At 46.5% G+C, this 23,595-nt stretch overlaps 1 protein-coding gene across 2 annotated transcripts in view; it reads right to left on the bottom strand.

Moving 5' to 3' along the window:
• RAP1GAP2 (RAP1 GTPase activating protein 2) overlaps positions 1–23,595 on the bottom strand; it is a 356,373-nt gene that overhangs the window by 68,540 nt on the left and 264,238 nt on the right. For both annotated transcript variants that reach the window (XM_058164269.1, XM_058164270.1), the window contains 7 exons: positions 14,826–14,929; positions 9,092–9,170; positions 7,300–7,353; positions 6,595–6,678; positions 4,987–5,087; positions 3,644–3,773; positions 402–557 (listed from right to left, as the gene is read on the bottom strand). In XM_058164269.1, coding sequence (XP_058020252.1) covers positions 402–557; positions 3,644–3,773; positions 4,987–5,087; positions 6,595–6,678; positions 7,300–7,353; positions 9,092–9,170; positions 14,826–14,929 — 708 coding nt within the window. The remainder of the gene's footprint in view (positions 1–401; positions 558–3,643; positions 3,774–4,986; positions 5,088–6,594; positions 6,679–7,299; positions 7,354–9,091; positions 9,171–14,825; positions 14,930–23,595) is intronic.

Raw genomic sequence — 23,595 nt, 5'->3', positions numbered from 1 at the left:
CAAAGCAACTGACTCTCAATAATCTGCAAATGCCAGAATGGGCATATAGCCCATTAAAGGCTGCTGGCCACCTGCTCTGCAACCTTCGGTCAAGCCTGATTTTGCTAAGGCTTCAAGGACAGATGTATGCTATGCGCCCCTGGGCATTTAATGACATTTCCTGCCAATGTGCAGATAGGCTAACAACAGTGCCGAGGGCACCAGCTGCCTCTCCAATAATAAATACCAATTTTCACAAAAGCTTAGCAGGAACTCTTTATCTCTGGTCAAACAGGTACATTTTTCAAAGCCACCAAAGTGCTTATTTGTCAAGATGGAAAACAGATGTGGGCACACACAAACCAGACACACACACGTACACACACACACACACACACATTCTACTTTTGTCACCCACTTACTTTATAGGATGTATTATCCGTTTCTGGATTTTCTGCCTGGACGACAATATAGGCGTGCAGAAAATTCGAAGCAATCATATCCGGAACAAAAGGAGTGTTTTCTTCTTGGAATATAATAGCCACGATGTCGTTGCCGATGTGTCTTTTCCGCTGAAGCTGCGAAGGTTAAAAGAAAGAGACAAACACATCTCCAGGTGATAGTTCATAAGGGGAAAAACTTCCCAATTTTTACTCATCGCGCTGCAGAGTTTTTTCTAAGACTAATAGCAGGAAGATGAAGCACGCCTGGCCTAAAAATAGCAATAGCGCTTAGACTTCTATACCGCTTCACAGTGCTTTACAGGCCTTTCTAAGCGGTTTACAGAGTTGGCCTATTGCCCCAACAATCTGGGTCCTCATTTTACCCACCTCGTAAGGATGGAAGGCGGACTCAACCTTGAGCCTGGTAAGAGTTGAACTGCCGAATTGCAAGCAGCCGGCAGTCAGCAACAGAAGCCTGCAGTACTGCACTCTAACTACTGTGCCGCCATGGCTCTTCAAATGAACCACTCCCTTTTTTTTGTGAACACATCAACATACACACACACACACACAAACACTCCTGGAGAGAAGAAAGGGCTGCTTTCTCACAATATCCTAAACCAGTGTGAGGAGTTTTTTCTCCAGATATATTTCATTCTTTATACTGTTTCCATCTTCCCTTGCAATATTAGCAGGCTCCTCAGCCTTCCATCCTTTATAAGGTAGGTAAAATGAGGACCCAGATTGTTGGGGGCAATAAAAGTTGACTTTGTATATAATATACAAATGGATGAAGACTATTGCTTAACACAATGTAAGCCGCCCTGAGTCTTCGGAGAAGGGCGGGATATAAATTCAAATAAAAAAAAATGGTCTGAGAATCAGTGTCTCCACTAGATAACGGACAGTCAAGCTGAAACTAAATGAATCAATTAAATTTAGCAAAACCCCAAATAAGTGGCCCAGATCTAATCCACATATCAAAGGATAAGGTCTGCAAACACAGAGTTAAATAAATTAGGTCTCCCAGAGGAACTATATGTTCACAAGACTAAACATACCTACACACACACACACACACACACACACACCCCTCAAGGGCCGGTTTAGCTCTGCCTGGTAAGGCCTGTTATTAAGAACACAAAGCCTGCAATTACTGCAGGTTCGAGCCCGGCCCAAGGTTGACTCAGCCTTCCATCCTTTATAAGGTAGGTAAAATGAGGACCCAGATTGTTGGGGGGGCAATAAGTTGACTTTGTAAATATATACAAATAGAATGAGACTATTGCCCTATACATTGTAAGCCGCCCTGAGTCTTCGGAGAAGGGCGGGGTATAAATGTAAACAAAAAAAAAAAAGTATCACCCTAGCATCAACACCTATACACTTCACCCTGCACAAGCTCCCCTTATAAAAGTCTGCTGCTGTACCCCATTTCTCTGCAGCCTGCCTCTAAAGGCAAACTGTTTTGCTTTTTAGGAATAAATATTTCTTCCTTCCTCACTGCTGTCCGGAGGTCATTTTTATTTATTTTTGCGTAGCCCTGGCTCAAGTTGGAACTCCAAATTATTCTTCGGACGCCAGGTTCAGGAAAGACCAAGCAACTGCATTTCTGCAAAATGTAAAGCTTAAATGTAGTCGTTCTTTCAAGGCTGAGTGGGATGCGGTGGCTCAGGGGCTAGGGTGTTGAGCTTGTCGATCGAAAGGTCAGCAGCTCAGCGGTTCGAATCCCTAGTGCTGCTGTGTAACGGGGTGAGCTCCCGTTACTTGTCCCAGCTTCTGCCAACCTAGCAGTTTCGAAAGCACGTAAAAAATGCAAGTAGAAAAAATAGGGACCACCTTTGGTGGGAAGGTAATAGCGTTCCGTGCGCCTTTGGCATTGAGTCATGCCAGCCACATGACCACAGAGACGTCTTTGGACAGCGCTGGCTCTTCGGCTTTGAAACGGAGATGAGCACCGCCCCCTAGAGTCGGGAATGACTAGCACATATGTGCGAGGGGAACCTTTACCTTTTACCTTTTCAAGGCTGTGACAAACTGCCAATCCAGACCATTTGATGAGTTTAAGGCTCAAGGGATTCAAGGGAGCCCAGAAAATGAACTGACCTAAATAAGCCAAGTTAAGAGTTGTAGGAAGTTAGCACCCACCCCTCTCCTAGAAAAATGAAATATTTTAGGAAATATTAAAAAGACAGAATATTTCCCCTAAAAGAGAAGCAGAAACGGAGTTTCTGCCTCAGCCCCCCCCCCCCACCTTTGTCAATGGGCCATTAAGGCCTGGGCCAGTCTATTCTACATAACAAAGAGCTACCTCCTTCAGGCAGAGCCATAGTAGGAATTGCTTAAACCCCTCATCACCCAGCAAGGCTCAACCAAGCGTGGGACAGAGACAACCTACAAAGTTACCCCTGCGTGGCCCCATGGGAGTCTGACAACCAATCAGAATACAAGCTCAAATTCAAAGCCGAACAGAGGATATAAATATTTCTCTCTCTCTCTCTCTCTCTCTCTCTCGCCCATGTGTTTTTTTGCCCAGGACTGCAAACCATATGGTCCTGCCCACCATTAAAAGGCATCTTTCCAATCAGCCACCATGTTTCCAGTGTCTTTCTCCCCACTTGGAACTGAACCCAGATGGACATTTCTTCCAACAGAGTTAAGGCTCTGTCTTATTTGGGGCAGTGCAGGTCTGGCCAGCAATTCAAAAGCAAGAAGAAGCCCTCAGCAACCCAAGTTAACGGCACAAAAACACGCGCATTTCTAGGAATGCGTATAAATGTTTGTGTTTATAATTCTATCTGGGAATGTGTTGTTAAAAAAAGTGCCATTATCCAAAGGAATTGTGTTTGGAAATGCCCACGAATTTGCATAAAGACTTGTTTTAACAAATGATGCAGAAAATGGAGCATAATGAATCTACGGTTTCAAAAAATGAAGAAGAAAAATATATATATTTTTTAAAAGAAACACCAAAATGGCAAGCTTCCGTTAAAGGGAGTTCTGTTTTTTTTTTTTTAAAAATAAAAGCAAAAACTAACATCCATCTGTCTGTGCAACTTCCCTGCAGAGGTGATCCAATCACAAGACATGGGCACACGGGCGGAAAGCAATTCACACCGTTCCTTCCACAATGGCCGGTTACACAATGTTCCCTTCACCACTTCATCCCTTGTGCTGCCCTGATTGTATATCTCGAAAGAGAAAGGTCAGTTCTCGCCTACCTGCTGGGTATCCCCCTCGGTGAAAGGAAGCTTGGTGGAAACGTGGAACATAATCTCTCGGTCCCTGAACACCGTGTAGACGGATTCTGTCCCTGTCTGGGCATGAGTCACATCCAGGCCACCTCGAAAGCTGAAAAGGAACCAGAACAAGATAGGAGGCATTTGGTACTAGGGAAGAGGGAGGGAGAGAGGGAGGGAGAAAAAGAGGGAGGGAGGGAGGGAGGGAAGGAAGGAAAGACAGAGGCAGGGAGGGAGGAAGGAAAAAGAGAGGGAAGGAGGGAAGGAAGGAAAGACGGAGGCAAGGAGGGAGGAAGGAGGAAGGGAGGGAGGGAGGGAGGGAGAAAGAGAGGGAGGATGAGCGAAAGAAAGAGAGAGAGAGGAAGGAAGGAAGGAAGGAAGGAAGGAAGAAGGGAGGGACGGGAGGGAGGGAGGGAGGGAGGGAAGGAAAGAAGGAGGGAGGGAGGATGAGCGAAAGAAAGAAAGAGAGAGAGGGGGAAGGGAGGGAGGGAAGAGAGGGAAGGAAAGATGGAGGGAGGGAGGACGAACGAAAGAAAGAAAGAAAGAGAGAGAGAGAGAGAGGAAGGAAGGGAGGGAGGGAGGGAAGGAGAAAAGGAAAGACGGAGGGAGGAAGGGAGGAAGGGAGGGAAGGAGGGAAGGAAAGACACAGGGAGGAATGAAGGAGGGAGGGAGGGAGGGAGAAAGGAAGGAAGTGTAGGAAGTTAAAACCCATCCCTCTCCTAGGAAAATGAGTAATTTTAGGAAATATTAAAAGGGAAGAATATTTCCCCTAAAAGGGAGGCAGAAACTCAGCCCCCCCAACTTTGTCAATGGGCCAGTAAGGCCTGAGCCAGTCCATTCTACATAACAAAGATCTACCTCCTTCAGGCAGAGCCATAATAGGAATTTCTCAGAGCATCTTTCATTACATCATCACCCAGCAAGAGTCAACCAAGCCTGGAACACAGACAATCTACAAAGTTACCTCTGCATTACCCTTCTTTGCATCACCCAGCAAGATTCAACCAAACTTAATACACAGACAACCTACAAAGATAGCCATGACCTCTGACAGCAACCAATCAGGATACTCTTCCTGTGCCCCAGGAAGTTCAAAGCCAGAGAGAGTATAAAACCCAGGCACTCTCAGCTTTTCTTCCCTTTTTTCACCCAAGATCTCCAAAGCATGTGATCCTGTTCATCAATAAACCTTCTTTCCAAGCAACTTCCGTAAATCCGGTGTCTTTTTCCCCACTTGGTACTGAACCCAGAAGGATATTTCTTCCAAAGGAAGGAAGGAAGGAAGGAAGGAAGGAGCCATGTGGATAATTAATAGCTTAATTTACCCCTTGAAATCCTGCAATGTAATGGTTTCTCCCAACAAGTTCAAGAAGTTTTTGAAGGCAGGGCTTTCTTCATTGTTCCCAAACAATTCTTCTTCCTGTGTCTGGAAAGATAAAGCAATTCCAAACAAAAATCACAGAACTCCTCTTTATTTTGAAACTACCAGAAGCAAAACTACATATTGGAAAATATTATTCCTATTATGGTGAGAGGTATTCCTCTGTAAATAACTATTGTCACTAACTGTTGAGAGAGAGAGAGAGACAGAGGGAGGGAGGGAGAGGGACACAGAGAGAGGGATGGAGGGAGTGGGAGAGAGAGAAAGAGAGGAAGGGAGGAAGAGACAGAGACAGACAGGGAGGGAGGGAGAGAGAGAGAGAGGGAGGGGAGAGGGAGGGAGAAAGAGAGAGGAGGGAGGGAGAAAGAGAGAGGAAAGAGAGACAGAGAGAGGAGAAAGAGACACAGAGGGAGGGAGAGAGTGAGAAGGAGGGAGGGAGAGAGACAGAGAGGAAGGGAGGAAGAGACAGAGAGAGAGGGAGACAGACACAGAGAGAGAGAGAGACAGAGAGAGAGGGGAGAGAGACAGGGAGGGAGGGGGAGGGACACAGAGAGAGGGACGGAGGGAGGGGGAGAAAGAGACAGACAGGGAGGGAGAGACAGAGAGAGAGGGAGGGAGGAGAGAGAGAGGAGAGAGGAGAAAGAGACAGAGAGGAGGAGGAAGAGACAGAGAGAGAGGGAGACAGACAGAGAGTGAGACAGAGAGAGAGAGGAGGGAGACAGAGAGAGAAGGATGGAAGGAGACAGAGAGGAGAGGGAGAGAGGAGGGAGGGAGAGAGGAGAGAGGAGGAGATACAGAGAAAGAAGGAGGGAGAGAGAGAGGAGAGGGAGGAGGAGAGACAGAGAGAGGGAGGGAGGGAGACACAGAGAGAGAAGGATGGAAGGAGACAGAGAGGGAGGGGGGGAGAGGGAGGGAGGGAGAGATGGAGAGAGGGAGGGAGATACAGAGAAAGAAGGAGGAAGGGAGGGAAAGAGGGAGAGACAGAGAGAGGGAGAGGGAGGGAGTGACAGAGAGAGAGGGAGGGAGACACAGAGAAAGAAGGAGGAAGGGAGACAGAGACACAGAGAGAGATGTTCAGAAGGTGATTATTCTTTTTTGCAACAGCAGAGGTGGAGCTGATCATGAAATTCCTCAAGCTCTTTTTTATTGGCTCTTGTTTATTCTTTTATTGCTTTTTAAAATAATGACAAAAACCCAGATAACAACCACAAAGATAAAAATGTACACATTGTCAAATAAATATAAGGCATATAAAAAGTGGCTTTTAAAAAGATGGGGGGGGGAAAACCAACAAAGAAAAAAAAGTATATCATTTTAGCAGTCCAGTTACAATTCTATATAGTTATCTAATGCAATTATACACACACACACACACACACACGTATGTGTGTGTGTGTAAACATTTATAGTATATAATAATCATTCTTTTAACCGCAGAATTGTTGAACTCGACACATTTAAAAGTTGCTGTGATTAAGAAAAACTTCTCTAAACTGCCAGATCACCATCAGACCCACAGAAATATTATTGCTCCAAGAAAATAGTCACTCACTTGCTTAAACTTCTGGTAAATCACTCCAAACTTGAATGTGTTGTTAAGTTCATGTTCATCGTAGGATACGATCAATTGTGATGCCTGAAATAGGAGAAGGAAGGAGGGAGTCACAGAATAATTTGTAAAGAAAGAAATTACTTTAATGAGTTTGGGAAATTTCTCTCCCTCTCCCTTTCTCTCCCTCCCTCCCTCTGTCTCCCTCTCCCTCTCCCTCTCTCTCTCCCTCCCTCTCTCTCCCTTCCCCCTCTCCCTCCCTCTCCCTCTCTCTCCCTCCCTCCTCTCCTCTCTGTCTCCTCTCCTCTCCCTCTCTCTCTCCCTCTCTCCCTCTCCCTCTCTCCTTCTCTCCCTCTCTCTCCCTCCCTCTCTCTCCCCCTCCCTCCCTCTCTCCCCTCTCTCTCCCTCTCCCTCCCCCCCTCTCTCTCCCTCTCTCTCTCCCTCCCTCTCTTTCTCCCCCCCTCTCCCTCTCTCCCTCCCTGATGAAAATCTCTCTCCTGGCCTCGTGCCTCACCGCGATATTTAGAATTGGGGAAGCCTTCCTCTCTCAAATTGGTGTATTTCAGTTCTACAGAGATAAACCTGCATGCGTGCAGTTCATAGAATCAGGGGGCTGAATAGGACCTGGGAGGTTTTTTGTAGTGTAGTTTAATTCTGCGCATCGATTTCCTTCTGGAATTAGATTTTTGCATCACTGCTTAAGCTCACCTTGGGATACAGCACAGGGTGAAACTTCAATCCTGTGGCGTCATCGCAGAAGGCCTGTTTAGAAACGCAGCAAATGGTGAGTGAGAAATTAGGAGCTCAAAGACATAGAAGTTTATAAACGCGGGGGGTGGGTGGGAGGGAAGTCAAAGATAATACAAAATGAAAAAAAAAATAACTTTCTTTGTTGTATCACAAATGCGGAATATATATGACATTGATTTAAGCCAATGAAGGGGTAGGTGGGGATCTGGGAGACGGCTACTCTTCTTTTAAATTTCCCCGAACCGAAATATTTTTGGATGATAATAACTTGGCTTCTTCTTCTTCTTCTTCTTCTTCTTCTTCTTCTTCTTCTTCTTCTTCTTCTTCTTCTTCTTCTTCTTCTTCTTCTTCTTTTTCTTTTTCTTTTTCTTTTTCTTTTTCTTTTTCTTTTTCTTTTTCTTCTTCTTCTTCTTCTTCTTCTTCTTCTTCTTCTTCTTCTTCTTCTTCTTATTATTATTATTATTATTATTATTATTATTATTATTATTACTGTAAGGCATTGCTACATTATCCAGGAGACCACAATGCAATTGCAAAACAGTAGTTTGGCTGCCACGATCCCAGCTGTTTTGTAGGAAGCACTCGCACACTTCCCATGGTGCACCACAAGGGGGCAATCTGCCTTCGCACCAGAAAGAAAGACAAGCAGCTCTTCCTGTAGTATCACCCAAGCCACCCTCTCTCCCAGGAGCCGCCTTCCCAATGGGCATCGCAACTGGGAAGGTTCAGAGGGCAGAAATCTGACTGCCTACACCGAGCACTAGCTCATTCCCCACCCCCACTCAAGTGGAACCTACGTTATCTACTCACATACATGCTTTTGAACTGTTAGTTGGACAGAAGCTGAGACGAGTGACAGGAGCTCACCCTGATAGGCAATGCTAGGACTCGAACCAATGGAGCAGAAATCACCTCCAGTGTCATTAAGCCACTGAGCCACGGTGGTGCAGTGGTAAGAGTGCAGTACTGCAGGCTACTTCTGCTGGCTGCCTGCAATTTGGCAGTTCAAATCTCACCAGGCTCAAGGTTGACTTGACTCAGCCTTCCATCCTTCCGAGGTGGGTAAAAATGAGGACCCAGAATTGTTGGGGGCAGTATGCTGACTCTATAAACCACTTAGAGAGGACTGTAGAAGCACCGTAAAGCGGTGTAGAAGTCTAAGTTCTATTGCTATAATTTGCCCTAATAAATATGAACTGTCTCTTTACTCCGGATCTAATTTCTACTTTCACATTTTTACCACACCAGTATCCTCCTCAACTGTCTGCCCCCAAGGACACCTTTGGAGCAGTGGTGAAATCCAAATTTTTTTACTACCGGTTTTGTGGGTGTGGCTTGGTGGGCGTGGTGTGGTGTGGCTTGGTGGGCGTGGCAGCGGAAGGATACTGCAAAATCTCCATTCCCACCCCACTCCAGGGGAAGGATACTGCAAAATCCCCATTCCCTCCCCACTCCTGGGGGAAGGATATTGCAAAATCTCCATTCCCACCCCACTTTGGGACCAGCCAGAGGTGGTATTTGCCGGTTTTCCGAACTGCTCAAAATTTCCGCTACCAGTTCTCCAGAACCTGTCAGAACCTGCTGGATTTCACCCCTGCTTTAGAGTCAAAGCACTGCAGATTATATGTTTTTGTCTGTATTTAAATTCTTGCTTCCATCGTTGCTTGCAATCATTGATGTTTTGGCGATAAAGCCCAACCTCTAAAGTTCGCAACCATGATCTTTATGGTTATCACTCCAAGCAACCTACCTTTGCAATCTGTGGGATATTTGGCAGCTTGCTGAGTCCAGCTAAAGGGATTCTTTCATGTAACGTTTTTGCTTTGGACCTATTAAAAGGCCAAAATAGAAACAGAGAGAATTAGACATTAAGCAGTGATAATGTAGCAATATCTCTAGATTTCATTAAAAGGAAGGCTCTCCGTAGATTGTTTTTGAACCTTTTCAAAAGGGTTCGTTTGGACATGGTTGTTACGGTTACCGTCTCCAGTTTCCCGTTTCCTTTGAAACATCCGTAATTTGTTGGGGGAATAAGAGGATAAGACATTAAGGAGAGAAGAAACAGTGTTATATATATAGACAGATATTTTCCAATATCTTTTCAAGGGATTGTTTTCTTACTGGTTTCCTTGGGCTTTGCTGTAGGTCAAGCAAACAATGTTCATTGCCAAACTCATTACCGAAGAGCATACTGAAAGCGCTGTAAAATAATTTTTAAAACCCCAAGAAACTCAGATCCATCATTAAACGGCTAGCGAACATCCTGTTATCATCACTTCGTCTCTCTCTTATGTAGCAAAACGTTCGGACTCCATAGAAACTTCAGCACGCCGAAAGTGTCCACCGGGATGCCCCGACATCTTTTAATATATACAGTATTTGGACAACATCATCTCATGTTCAATCCAAACCAACCCATTGGAGAAGGGTAGTGAGAACTGGTCCCAGTGAGAAGAAGTCATGGATCGGTCAACCAACTGAGAGGGAGAAGTTCACTCTGGTTCTCTGGTTCTCAACCTTGGCAACTTGAAGATGTGTGGACTCCTAGAATCTCCTAGCCAGCATGGTCCACATATTGTCAGGGTTCCGACGGACGCCCTAATTAAATCATGAGCCTCGAGCCAAGCTTCAAAAGAAATCCAGTTATTTATTAGGAGCTTCATGTCAGCATGTTCCAAGTGAAGCCAACTCTGACCCCACGTAATTTACGCTCCAATCATGACCCTGTTTCCCCCCTCCCCTCAGGGTGTGTCATCAGTCACATTTGCCCATGGAGAAACTTTGTGGGTTGTAGAGATCACTCCCCTCCGGCCGCTGTGGGTAACCTTGGGAGACAGCCTTGAGAGAGATATGTCTGGAATGTGCTTTTGGGGTTTTTTTGCTGCCTTGCTGCTTTGCCGTTTTCCCATCCCCCTTGCCTATGGCAACTTGAGAGCAGGCCAGGGATGCTGTGTGAGTTGACATATATCTTCAAGGTGCTAAGGCTGAGAAACACTGCTCTAGATATGAGAAGACGGAAGTTCTTTTCATCCTACTACCTCGTGTTTCCCCGAAAATAAGACCGGGACTTGTTTTCTTTTGGGCCCCAAAATAATCATTAGGGCTTATTTTGGGGGTGTCATTTTCCTCCATGTATGGGAGGCCTGACACTTGCCTTCTTTTCCATGTATCCCCGCCCCGACACCTGCCTCACGGCAGCAGCCATTGATAAAACAGGTCACCATGTGATCCCACACTCAATTTTACAAGTTTTTTTTTTTTTTTGGCAACTGTTGAATGCCACAGTCATTAAGTGAGCCCATTGTTCACTACAGGGCAGTTCTGGCAAAAACATCAGAAATTGTGCTCCTGTGACCATGGGGCCTGCAAACAATTGTAAATGCAGGCCAATTGCTGAGTCCCCCAAAGTACTGAGCCACCAGTCGTAAGTCGAAGATATGAAGCCTTCTTTGGCTGTCCTTGTCTTACTAATACATCAGATAGGTGTTTTTCCTAACTGGGTCTATAAATGCCAGAGGTCAGATTGGGATTTCCTATATACAAGCCTGTTGCTTGTGTTTGCTCGACGTAATAAACCACAAACCAGCCCATCACATCTCAGCCAGGAGCCCTAGGCAAACTCAGCCTGTGTGTTTGTCATTCAACATGTCATGCAAATAAGAGGACAATAGCTTAACTGAAGCATCTTTAAGTCAACCTTGAATAAATCAATCAATCAGAATAGAGCTGGAAGGAACCTTGGAGGTCTTCTAGTCCAACCCTCTGCTCAAGCAGGAGATCCTATACCATTTCTGTGCAGCCTCTTCTTAAAAACCTCCAGTGATAAAGCATCCACAACTTCTGAAGGCAAGCAATCCCACCGGTTAATTGTCCTCACTGATAGGAAGTTTCTCCTTAATTCCACATTGCTTCTCTCCTTGATTAGTTTCCATCCATTGTTTCTTGTCCTGCCCTCTGGTGCTTTGGAGAATAATTAGACCCCCTCTTCTTTGTGGCAACCTCTCAAATACTGGAATACTGCTATCATGCCCCCCTAGTCCTTCTGATTTCTAGACTAGCCAAGCTCAAATCCTGCAACTGTTCTTCATATATTTTTGTCTCCAGGCCTTTAATCATCTTAATATAATATAACAACAGAGTTGGAAGGGACCTTGGAGGCCTTCTAGTCCAACCCCCTGCCCTGGCAGGAAACCCTACACCATCTCAGTCAGATGGTTATCCAACATTTTCTTAAAAATTTCCAGTGTTGGAGCATTCGCAACTTCTGCAGGCAAGTCGTTCTGCAGGCAAGTCGATTAATTGTTCTAACTGTCAGGAAATTTCTCCTTAGTTCTAAATTGCTTCTCTCCTTGATCAGTTTCCATCCATTGCTTCTTGTCTTATCCTCAGGTGCTTTGGAGAATAGCTTGACTCCCTCTTCTTTGTGGCAACCCCTGAGATATTAGAACACTGCTATCATGTCTCCCCTAGTCCTTCTTTTCATTAAACTAGACCTACCCAGTTCCTGCAACTGTTCTTCATATGTTTTAGCCTCCAGTCCCCTAATCATCTTTGTTGCTCTTCTCTGCACTCTTTCTCTTAGTTGCTTTTCTTTGCATATTTTCCAAAGTAGTGGGAAGTCATGCTGTAATTCTACAGTTGGGTATACATAGGGCACTGGTATGTTTTAACATAGCTGTTGAGTCCTTATTTATGAACAGGGGCTTTCAATATAGTTAGCCCAATACAGAAAGCCCAGCAAAGGGCTTTCAATACAGTTAGTCCTCGACTTATGACCACAGTGGAGCTCAAAATTTCTATTGCTAAGTGAGATGGTTTTTAAGTGAATTTTGGCCCATTTTATTATCTTTCTTGCCACAGTTTTTAAGTAAAATGACAGCAGTTGTCAAGTTAGCAACACAGTTGTTAAACAAACCTTGGCTTTCCCATTGACTGAAGATAGTCAGAAGGTCGCAAAAGATGACCACAAGGCCCCAGGACACTGCAATCATCATAAATAGGAGCCAGTTGCCAAGCATCTGAATTTTAATCAGGTGACCATGGGGATGCTGCAACATTGTAAGTGTGAAAAACGGTCCCAAGTTACTTTTTTCAGTACTGTTGTAACTTCGAACAGTCACTAAATGAACTGTTGGAAGTCAAGCAGGGGTGGGCTTCGAAAATTTTAGCACGGAGTTCTCTGCCCTGTTACTGGGTGGGTGTGGCCACGGAGGGTGTGGCCTAGTCGGTCTCCTGCACCATGGCAAGGGGGGAGAGTTTTTGCCTTCCCCGGGCTCTGGAGGCTTTCCTTGAGCCTCCAGTTGGGCAAAAATGCCCCCCCCCCCAGACTCTGGAGGCCAGAAATGGGCCCATTTGTTCCTGAACTTCCATTAGGCCCATTTTTCACCCTCCCTGAGCCTTTGTGCGTACCCTGCACTTACCTACGTCCAAAACGGGCCGCATGGGGACTCCTGGGAGGGGAGGAGTGTGGTGGGTGGAGCCAGCCAGGAGTGGGATTTGGGGGTTCTCTGAACTGCACAGAATCTTAGCTAGAGGTTCTCCTGAACCTCTGCAAACCCCCAGCAGCCCACCCCACCTGCAAGTCAGGGGCGACCTCTTTTTGACTCAGTCAAAAAGAAATCAGTGTGTTGTGTCTCACCCGCCCCCCTCTCCGCAGCCGGGCCCCTCTCATCTCCTGTTATCTCAGCCAGAGACTGATAATGCAGACGAAGGGCCTGGCATGCCTCCAGCCCCCGGTCCTGGCACCATGCCCAGACAGACCGAGCAAGACGAATGGCCTGGCATGCCTCCGGCCCCCGGTCCTGGCACCATGCCTGGACAAACCGAGCAAATAAACCCCTCCCCCACAGCATGTGAACATGAAGAACCTGAAGCCAGTCACGAGCTGGAATTGCCGGCAACTGAAGGGTGGACGGATCCACGCTTCTGGAGAATGGAGAGGCGACGTCAGCAAAAGGAAGGGAGGGTCAGGCCTGGATAAGTGCTGAGTCATGGAGCCATACCCCATGGTCTATATAAAGGATCTGCTTTCTGGCATTCTTTGAGTCAGGCAAAGTCTAATTTGGATTGCTGAAGTCACATCTTGGACTCCTGCCTGCCCTGAGAACTCTGACAGAACTTTGGCAAAGCTGCAGAGGCTCTGTGACCACGCTTGATGCAGACTTCCCCGACCCAGCCATCAGAGGAGGAGTGGGACACGACACAGTGATATTATAGGTCAGTTGAGTGTAAGAATCTAATGCCAGTGAAAATATGTCCTTTAGGACTAAAATTCCAGAATTCAGGTCAGAATGGCTGATCTTGACTGGGAATTATATAGCTGTAGTTCAAAAACTTCAAAAAGTAATGGTAAAAGTTTTCTGTCCAGTTGTGCCCAATTCTAAGGTAGGGTTTCTCTGTTTCTTGGACGAGGGAATTTTCCTTGGTCATGACTGTACACCAAAGGTGCATGGAATGCTGTTACCTTCCATCAAAATGTTATCTATTAATCTACTCACATTTACATGCTTTCAAACTGTTAGCCATGGTGGCGCAGTGGTTAGAGTGTAGTACTTCAGGCTACTTCTGCTGCCTGCAATTTGGCAGTTCAAATCTCACCAGGCTCAAGGTGGACTCAGCTTTCCATCCTTCCGAGATGGGTCAAATGAGGACTCAGATTGTTGGGGGCAATAGGCTGACTCTGTAAACCGCTTAGAGAGGGCTGTAAAGTGGTATATACCGTATTTTTCATAGTATCAGATGCTCCGGACTATAAGATACACCTACCTTTTTTGGGGAGGAAAACAAGAAAAAAAATCTGCCTCTGCCTCTGTCTCCCAGCAATTTTCCTCCTTGCAGCCAACCCCAAACAGCCTGCTTTAGTTTCATTTTCAGCACAGTCTGATTAGCACAAGAAAAAAAAATCTGCCTCCCAACAATTCCTGTCCTTGCAGCAAACAGCGGAGGCCAGCACAGCAATAGGCAATGGCAATCCCTGCAGCCTGAAACAGCTGAGGGTCGGGAGGCCAATCCAACCGACAATCAACTGCTTGTGCTAATCAGGCTGTGCTGAAGCTGAAACGGGATGTTTGCTGTTTGCTGCAAGGAGATAAATTGCTGGGAGGCAGAGGCCAAAGGATGGGGGCCGGTGGGTGGGCGGGGCTACATTCGCTGTATAAGACGCACCCAAATTTTCACCCTCTTTTAGGGGGGGAAAAGTGTGTCTTATACTCCGAAAAATACGGTAAGTCTAAGTGCTATTGCTATTGCTAGGTGAGCAGGAATTGAGGCAAGGAACGGGAGCCATTGTGCGGAGCTTAGGTCTTGAACCCGGGCTTCCAGCTTTCCAGCTGACAAAATCAGCGTCTTTAACCACCGAGCCATCATGCCCCTTAAAAAATACAGATGTAAAAACGCTGCCAGAGAAATTAATGAACAGAACTTTCACAAAAATCAGTACATTTTTGTTTTCTGTATATACTCTTTCCTTTACCCCTTTGTTTTACCTGAGAATTATCCGTAGATATTCAATTCCATCTGCCTCTTCACATTTAATGGAAAGGATCAAATTTCCCAGGCTGCTGGCGGTGCAGTAAAAAGTTAAATGATCCTAAAGATAGAAAGAATGTGTTAAGAGTTATCGGGGGAGGGGAAAAAAACCCCAAAGGCTCTAAACTTAGTGATTTAACTCGCTCTCCCTGTCTTTCATAGTTTCATTGTTGATCTTAGGCTCATTTTTAACACCCAAAAGTAATCACAAGTGACTCATCCATAGTTTATGAACACCTTGCAAATCCTTTGGGGATACAAGAAACATTTAGAAGACAGAACAACAGAGTTGGAAGGGACCTTGGAGGTCTTCTAGTCCAACCCCTGCTTAGGCTGGAAGCCCTATAGCATTTCAGACAAATGGTTGTCCAATCTCTTCTTAAAAACTTCCAGTGTTGAAGCATTCACAACTTCTGGAGGCAAGTTGTTCCACTGATTAATTGTTCTAACTGTCAGGAAATTTCTCCTTAGTTCTAGGTTGCATCTCTCCTTGATTAGTTTCCATCCCTTGTTTCTTGTCCTAACTTCAAATGCTTTAATTGATCCGGATGAGATGACTGAGGCGCGTCTTGTTGATGTTGTTTGGGATGAGTTTGATTCTGTGGCTCCCGAGGACGTGGACAGGTTGCTGGGGAGACTGCATGCCACTACCTGTTTACTGGACCCGTGCCGCTCCTGGCTGGTGCTGGCCACGCAGGAGGTGACACGACGCTGGCTCCGGGGGATTATAAATGCTTTTTTGATGGAGGGGACCTTTCCCGCCGCCTTGAAAGAGGCGGTGGTGAGACCCCTCCTCAAGAAGCCTTCCCTGGACCCAGTTATTTTGGGTAATTATCGTCAGTCTCAACCTTCGCTTTGTGGCGAAGGTTGTAGAAAATGTGGTGGCAGTTTCCTCAGTACCTGGAGGAAGCTGTCTATCTAGACCCGTTCAGTCCGGCTTCGGCCCGGGCATAGCACGGAGACAGCTTTGGTCGCGTTGGTGGATGACCTCTGGAGGGCCAGGGATAGGGTTGCTCCTCTGCCTTGGTCCTGTTAGATCTCTCATCGGCTTTTGATACCATCGACCATGGTATCCTGCTGCGCCCGGTTGGAGGGGTTGGGAGTGGGAGGCACCGTTTATCGGTGGTTCTCCTCCTACCTCTCCGACCGGTCATGACGGTGTTGACAGGGGGCAGAGATCGCGAGGCACCTCACTTGTGGGGTGCCGCAGGGGTCGATTCTCTCGCCTCTCCTGTTCAACATCTATGAAACCGTTGGGCGAGGTCATCAGTGGCTTTGGGGTGAGTTATCACCTGTGCTGATGATACTCAGCTGTACTTTTCCACCCAGGCCACCCCAGCGAAGCTGTCGAAGTGCTGTCCCGTTGTCTGGAGGCCGTACGGGTCTGGATGGGGAGAAACAGACTCAGACTCAATCCATCCAAGACGGAGTGGCTGTGGATGCCGGCATCTCGGTACAGTCAGCTGCAACCGCAGCTGACTGTTGGGGGCGAGTCACTGGCCCCAACGGAAAGGGTGCGCAACTTGGGCGTTCTCCTGGATGGACGGCTGTCGTTCGAAGATCATTTGGCGGCCGTCTCCAGGAGAGCTTTTTACCAGGTTCGCCTGGTCCGCCAGTTGCGCCCCTTTCTAGACCGGGATGCCTTATGCACGGTCACTCATGCTCTCGTCACTTCTCGCCTGGATTATTGCAATGCTCTCTACATGGGGCTACCCCTGAAGTGCACTCGGAGACTTCAGCTAGTCCAGAATGCAGCTGCGCGGGTGATTGAGGGAGCACCACGTTGCTCCCGGGTAACACCACTCCTGCGCAGTCTGCACTGGCTACCTGGCTACTGTGGTCTTCGGGTGCACTTCAGGGTTACCACCTTCAAGCGCTCCATGGCTTAGGGCCCGGGTACTTGGGACCGCCTGCTGTTACCACTCCCACCGACCCGTGCGCTCTCACAGAGGGTCTTCTCAGTGCCGTCCGCCAGGCAGTGTCGGTTGGTGGCCCCAGGAAGGGCCTTCTCTGTGGGAGCACCTACTCTGGAGCGAACTTCCCCAGTTTCGCCAATTACCTGACCTTGGACCTTCGCGGGAACTGAAAACTTATTTATTCATTCAAGCGGGACTGGCCTGATTTTTAATGCTAAATTTTAAATTCTTAAATTTTAAATTTTAATTGTATTTTATTGGGTATTTTATATGGTCAATTTGGACGGTTTTAATTTTGGCCTTTATGGAATAAGTTTTTAATTGTTATTTTAGTGTGTATATAAATTGTTTTAACTGTCAGGAAATTTTTCCTTAGTTCTAGGTTGCATCTCTCCTTGATTAGTTTCCATCCCTTGTTTCTTGTCCTAACTTCAAATGCTTTAATTGATCCGGATGAGATGACTGAGGCGCGTCTTGTTGATGTTGTTTGGGATGAGTTTGATTCTGTGGCTCCCGAGGACGTGGACAGGTTGCTGGGGAGACTGCATGCCACTACCTGTTTACTGGACCCGTGCCCCTCCTGGCTGGTGCTGGCCACTCAGGAGGTGACACGAGGCTGGCTCCGGGGGATTATAAATGCTTCTTTGATGGAGGGGACCTTTCCCGCCGCCTTGAAAGAGGCGGTGGTGAGACCCCTCCTCAAGAAGCCTTCCCTGGACCCAGTTATTTTGAGTAATTACTGTCCAGTCTCCAACCTTCGCTTTGTGGCGAAGGTTGTAGAGAGTGTGGTGGCGTGGCAGTTTCCTCAGTACCTGGAGGAAGCTGTCTATCTAGACCCGTTCCAGTCCGGCTTCCGGCCCGGGCATAGCACGGAGACAGCTTTGGTCGCGTTGGTGGATGACCTCTGGAGGCCAGGGATAGGGTTGCTCCTCTGCCTTGGTCCTGTTAGATCTCTCGTCGGCTTTTGATACCATCGACCATGGTATCCTGCTGCGCCGGTTGGAGGGGTTGGGAGTGGGAGGCACCGTTTATCGGTGGTTCTCCTCCTACCTTTCCGACCGGTCGCAGACGGTGTTGGCAGGGGGGCAGAGATCGGCCGCGAGGCACCTCACTTGTGGGGTGCCGCAGGGGTCGATTCTCTCGCCTCTCCTGTTCAACATCTATATGAAGCCGCTGGGCGAGGTCATCAGTGGCTTTGGGGTGAGTTATCACCTGTACGCTGATGATACTCAGCTGTACTTTTCCACCCCAGGCCACCCCAGCGAAGCTGTTGAAGTGCTGTCCCGTTGTCTGGAGGCCGTACGGGTCTGGATGGGGAGAAACAGACTCAGACTCAATCCATCCAAGACGGAGTGGCTGTGGATGCCGGCATCTCGGTACAGTCAGCTGCAACCGCAGCTGACTGTTGGGGGCGAGTCACTGGCCCCAACGGAAAGGGTGCGCAACTTGGGCGTTCTCCTGGATGGACGGCTGTCGTTCGAAGACCATTTGGCGGCCGTCTCCAGGAGAGCTTTTTACCAGGTTCGCCTGGTCCGCCAGTTGCGCCTTTCTTGACCGGGATGCCTTATGCACGGTCACCATGCCTCGCCACTTCGCCTGGATTATTGCAATGCTCTCTACATGGGGCTACCCCTGAAGTGCACTCGGAGACTTCAGCTAGTCCAGAATGCAGCTGCGCGGGTGATTGAGGGAGCACCACGTTGCTCCCGGGTAACACCACTCCTGCGCAGTCTGCACTGGCTACCTGTGGTCTTCCGGGTGCACTTCAAGGTTTTGGTTACCACCTTCAAAGCGCTCCATGGCTTAGGGCCCGGGTACTTACGGGACCGCCTGCTATTACCACATGCCTCCCACCGACCCGTGAGCTCTCACAGAGAGGGTCTTCTCAGGGTGCCGTCCGCCAGGCAGTGTCGGTTGGTGGCCCCCAGGGGAAGGGCCTTCTCTGTGGGAGCACCTACTTTCTGGAACGAACTTCCCCCCAGTTTACGCCAATTACCTGACCTTCGGACCTTTCGCCGGGAACTGAAAACTTATTTATTCATTCAAGCGGGACTGGCCTGATTTTTAACTGCTAAATTTTAAATTCTTAAATTTTAAATTTTAATTGTATTTTATTGGGTATTTTATATGGTCAATTGGACGGTTTTAATTTCGCCTTTATGGAATAAGTTTTTTAATTGTTATTTTAGTGTGTATATAAATTGTTTTAATGCAGGCTGTACACCGCCCTGAGTCCTTCGGGAGAAGGGCGGTATAAAAGTTTAATTAATTAATTAATTAATTAATTAAATAAATAAATAAATAAATAAATAAATAAATAAATAATTCTTCCTTCTTTCCTCACTCTCTCCTACCTCCCTTCTTCCTTGTCCTTTTTCTTTCCTTCCTCTTTTTTTCTTTTCCTTCTTCACACATGCTCACATTTTTCTCACTGCTTCCTGACATCAACCTAGATATATTTTCATCCGTTCCCTTTCAATTTTGAAAGATTTTGGGTGCTCTTCAGAGCATCGGCCTCTTTCAATGATGTTCCAGCAGACAGAAATGGGGCCAGAGATGTTATTTTTCTTTTAATAGCTGCAGAGGGTTGGCTTTTATGGACCTCCCGAGATATGGATCCAGGATCTAGCCCGCTCAGATCCATCCCAAAGAAAACAGGAGAACTAAGCTGGGCAACACAGAGAATATTTAATATTTAACCCAGCATTCTGTCTCACGCAGGAACTGACCTACCCAAGAAAGATGAAATAAAGTCTAGCATAACCCATATACTGTATATAACAGCCATGCTGCCTCTGAGAAAGAAACCATCTTCTCTAAACTGGTAGCAATTCTGTTGTGACCCACCAGCGGCCAGCAGAGCTGGCAACAGATTCGGACAGTGAGGAGATTGGGGAAGAACATGGGCCAGTTCTGGAGTCTGGGGAAGGCTGTGATGAGGACTCTGCGTCAGAGGCAGAAAGGGGGTCAGGTCCGTATGCTAGTTATCAGCTGCCTTCGGAGTCAGACATCAGTGAGGCAGGTGAACAGCTGGAGCCTATTCCCAATGTACACATGCCAGAGGAAGGGAACAGCTAAGGGTCGACTTGGGAGTAAGGCCACAGGTGGACAATGAATGGCCCCTCCCATAGGGAATAAAAGAGGAGCGAAAGGGGAGTGGAGTTTGCAGGAGACAATTAGTTTGCTTAATTGGTTTGTGACTCTCTGAGACTCCTTGCCAAGTTTTGAAGATATGGGCCTGGCAGCTCTCCAAAGATCCATCAGATCCATCCCAAAGAAAACAGGAGAACTAAGAGAAGGTCTGTGACGGTAAATTCACCCTTGAAAGACTTTGCTGGATGCGAACGAGAAGCATTCACAGTAACTTAATAAAAAGGGGTTTTTGTTGGGACAAGGAGTCTGCTTCGTGGTTTGGGGAAGCCTAGGTCAGAACAAATTCTTTTTTACATCGGATACATTGGTAGCCACCACCACATTTGGTGGCCATGAATGTCACTGTTGAACAAATTGATGGGCAATTAATTTTTCTCAAGGGGTCATATCGGAAATGGAGACGGTTGTGGAGGGCCCAACCAATAGGGCTGTGAAGGTGTATAGGCATGCAAACCTGCATATACGTAAATTGGGGAAAAAAAGTAGCTTCAAAATAAAAGCAACTCATTTGAGCTGGATAGGAACAGCCATAGGGCCAGATGTGGCTCGGAGGTCATAAAATACCCAGCTCTGGTTTAACACTCTGTTGAAATTTCATTTCCCTCCTCCTACAAGTTTCTCTCCCCCAAAAAAATTTCCTTTGATTAATGCTCTTTCTATTTCTCCCCTCCTTCTAGTTATGTACTTTGAGTAACAATGCATTGAATATGTTTCTTAGCTGGGAAATAAAATGTTTCCAAAAAACCAACCCCGCTCAGAGAGAACCGGGGCTCCACAGTTCAATCCTATGGGCCTCTGGTGGCTCAGACTGCTAAGACAGTCTGTTATTAACACAGCTGCTTGCAATTACTGTAGGTTCAAGTCCCACCAGGCCCAAGGTTGACTCAGCCTTCCATCCTTTATAAGGTAGGTAAAATGAGGACCCAGATTATTGGGGGCAATAAGTTGACTTTGTATATAATATACAAATGGATGAAGACTATTGCTTAACATAGTGTAAGCCGCCCTGAGTCTTCGGAGAAGGGCGGGATATAAATGCAAATTTTAAAAAAATCCTGAACTATCTCTCTGTTGTCTTCTATAGGTGTGTAGTAATGTGAGGCTTCCCAAGTTGAATGGATGACCCGGAATAATTTTTAATGGATGACCCTGAATTTTGATACTATGAGAGTGAGTGGGTGGAAAACTCTCTATAGTAGCTGCAGTTTCCAGACGGAGCAGAGTTTTACATAATTCTTTCAGATCTTGCCCTAAGCGGAAAAAATCTCAGATGCCACAACTCTTTCCTTGTGGATAAAGAGTCTCTGCATATTTTACTCCACCAGCCATTGCTGGCTCTAGGAGCAGCATCTCCATTTCAACACCATTGAGCCAGCGCTGTCCGAAGACATTTCTGTGGTCATGTGGCCAGCATGATGTCATGGAGTGCTGTTACCTTCCCATCACAGTGGTACCTATTTATCTACTCGCATTTGCATGCTTTCAAATTGCTAGGTTGGCAGGAGCTGAGGAGAGGATGGGAGCTCTTACAGTCTCATGACCCTTGGGTCTTGAACCTTGGCTGCCGACTTTCCAGTCAACAAACGGAGCATCTTAACTGCTGAGACACCATGCTGCCTCTTGTGGGAGAGCTAGTCTATTCCTCCACTATCTGCATCTTTTCTATCTTTCCAAAATACACTTAAGGTACAGGGACCAGAATTGTGTACAAATTAACAGTTAATGATTCAAATTTCAGAGCCGTGGTTAGAATGCAGTATTGCAGGGTAACTCTGCCCACTGCCAGGAGTTCGATCCTGATTGGCTCATGGCTGACTCAGCCCCCCCACCCCCATCCTTCTGAGGTCGATAAAATGATTATTGGGGGAAATATGCTGACTCTGTAAATGGCTTAGAGACGGCTGTAAAACACTATGAAGCGATATATAAGCCTAAGAGCTAAGTGCTATTGCAATTATAATGGTTACCAAGTTTTTTTAGAACAAAAGAACAGATCAGTTTTATCCAGAATCTGGAAGCTGGGTGGGTTGTTGTTGGATATTCAGTAATGTCAAGAAAGTCCAGACAAAACGCCAAAACCATGAATACTAACATTACCTTCTTCATAAATTTTTTAACAGCTAAAGACTGATTTAATCAGATTCTGAACAAGACTGAACTGTAGGCAGACTTACAGCAGTTCATTTAGTGACTGTTCAAAGTTACAACAGCACTGAAAAAGTGACTTATGACCATTTTTCATACTTACGACCGTTGCAGCATCCCTGTGGTCACGTGATCAAAATTCAGACGCTGGGCAACTGACTCATATTTATGACCGTTGCAGCTTCCTGGGTCATGTGATCACCTTTTGCGACCTTCTGACAAGAATCTGGGAAGCCAGATTCACTTAACAACCATGTTACTAAATTGAACAACTGCAGTGATTCACTTAATGAATGTGGCAAGAAAGATCATAGAATGGGGCAAAATTCACTTAACAAATCTCTCAGCAACAGAAATTTTAGATTCAATTGTGGTCGTAAGTTGAGAACTACCTGTATTTGTCTGTGCTAAAAAATCTTGGTAACTATCATAAATGAGATTTTATTCATTATCTGATTTCCTACAATGCAAAGGGGTCGATGGGTATGTCAAACGTGAAGCTGACCTGATTGAAGCAATTTTTGGCCACTTCAGTGTTGTCACACTGGACCTGAGGGATTGGGAGGGAGGAATTGAGATACAAGGGAATCTGTAGTCAAAACAACCTAATTTGCTCTTGAGAACCAAGGACATTCTCACACCTGGTGAGGAAGGAAGGTAGAGTGATACTACCCGGCTGCCAATCCGCACTGTGATTAGACCATGCGACTGATTGTTTTGAGAAAGTAGAAAAACTTTTACTTTTAATTAGGTGAAAACAGCGGGAGACTTTAGAGTCAATTTTCACCAGTTATGTGCCAATATGATAATTCCAATAAAAGTATTCTTTGAGGAATCTACCTGCCTCGGAGTTTTGCTTGCTATGGATTTATTACTTGGGACGCTGACAGGATAATTATAGGTTGCAAATGGTCACAGACAGGCTGAAGCACACACACCCAAAACCCAACTGCATGTTATACGGATGTGTGCATCCTGCTTGCAGATCGGTTGATCCAACTTCCTGTTTTGTACTTCGCTGTTTGAGTGCCCCCCGCTATCTAGAACGTTATATTTGCAGAAATATAAATGCAATTCCTTTGCAACCATCCCCAAATGATACCGTGTTTCCCCGAAAATATGACCCACTCTGAAAAGACGCTCTATCACGTTTTTGAATGCATGTGTTAAAGTTAAGCCCTAAACCTAAAATTAGCCCTAATTAAGACCCCACCCACTCCAGGGAAGGGGTGGTGGAGCTGCCCTACTTACCAGGCCTTGGACATCCTGACACCTGCCTCGCCTTGCAAGCCCACTTCTCCTGTGGCCACTTGCCGCTGCTTGCATGCGTCACCCTCTGGCCTCCATTTCACTGTCAGAGCCTTCTGGAAAGGTCTCTGCAGCTGAGAAACGGGCTCGGGATCTATGTGGCACTCCTTGGCTTCCATTTTGCCTTCAGATGCCTTTTGGAAAGCCCTGTGTAGCCGATAAAAGTGCTCCGGATCAATCCGGAGTTTTGTTATCAGCTGCAGAG

Source organism: Ahaetulla prasina, chromosome 1, assembly GCF_028640845.1.
Source record: "Ahaetulla prasina isolate Xishuangbanna chromosome 1, ASM2864084v1, whole genome shotgun sequence".
Taxonomy (NCBI): domain Eukaryota; kingdom Metazoa; phylum Chordata; class Lepidosauria; order Squamata; family Colubridae; genus Ahaetulla; species Ahaetulla prasina.
The sequence above is the reverse complement of the archived record's forward strand: the minus strand, read 5'-3'. Positions and strand labels throughout refer to the sequence as shown.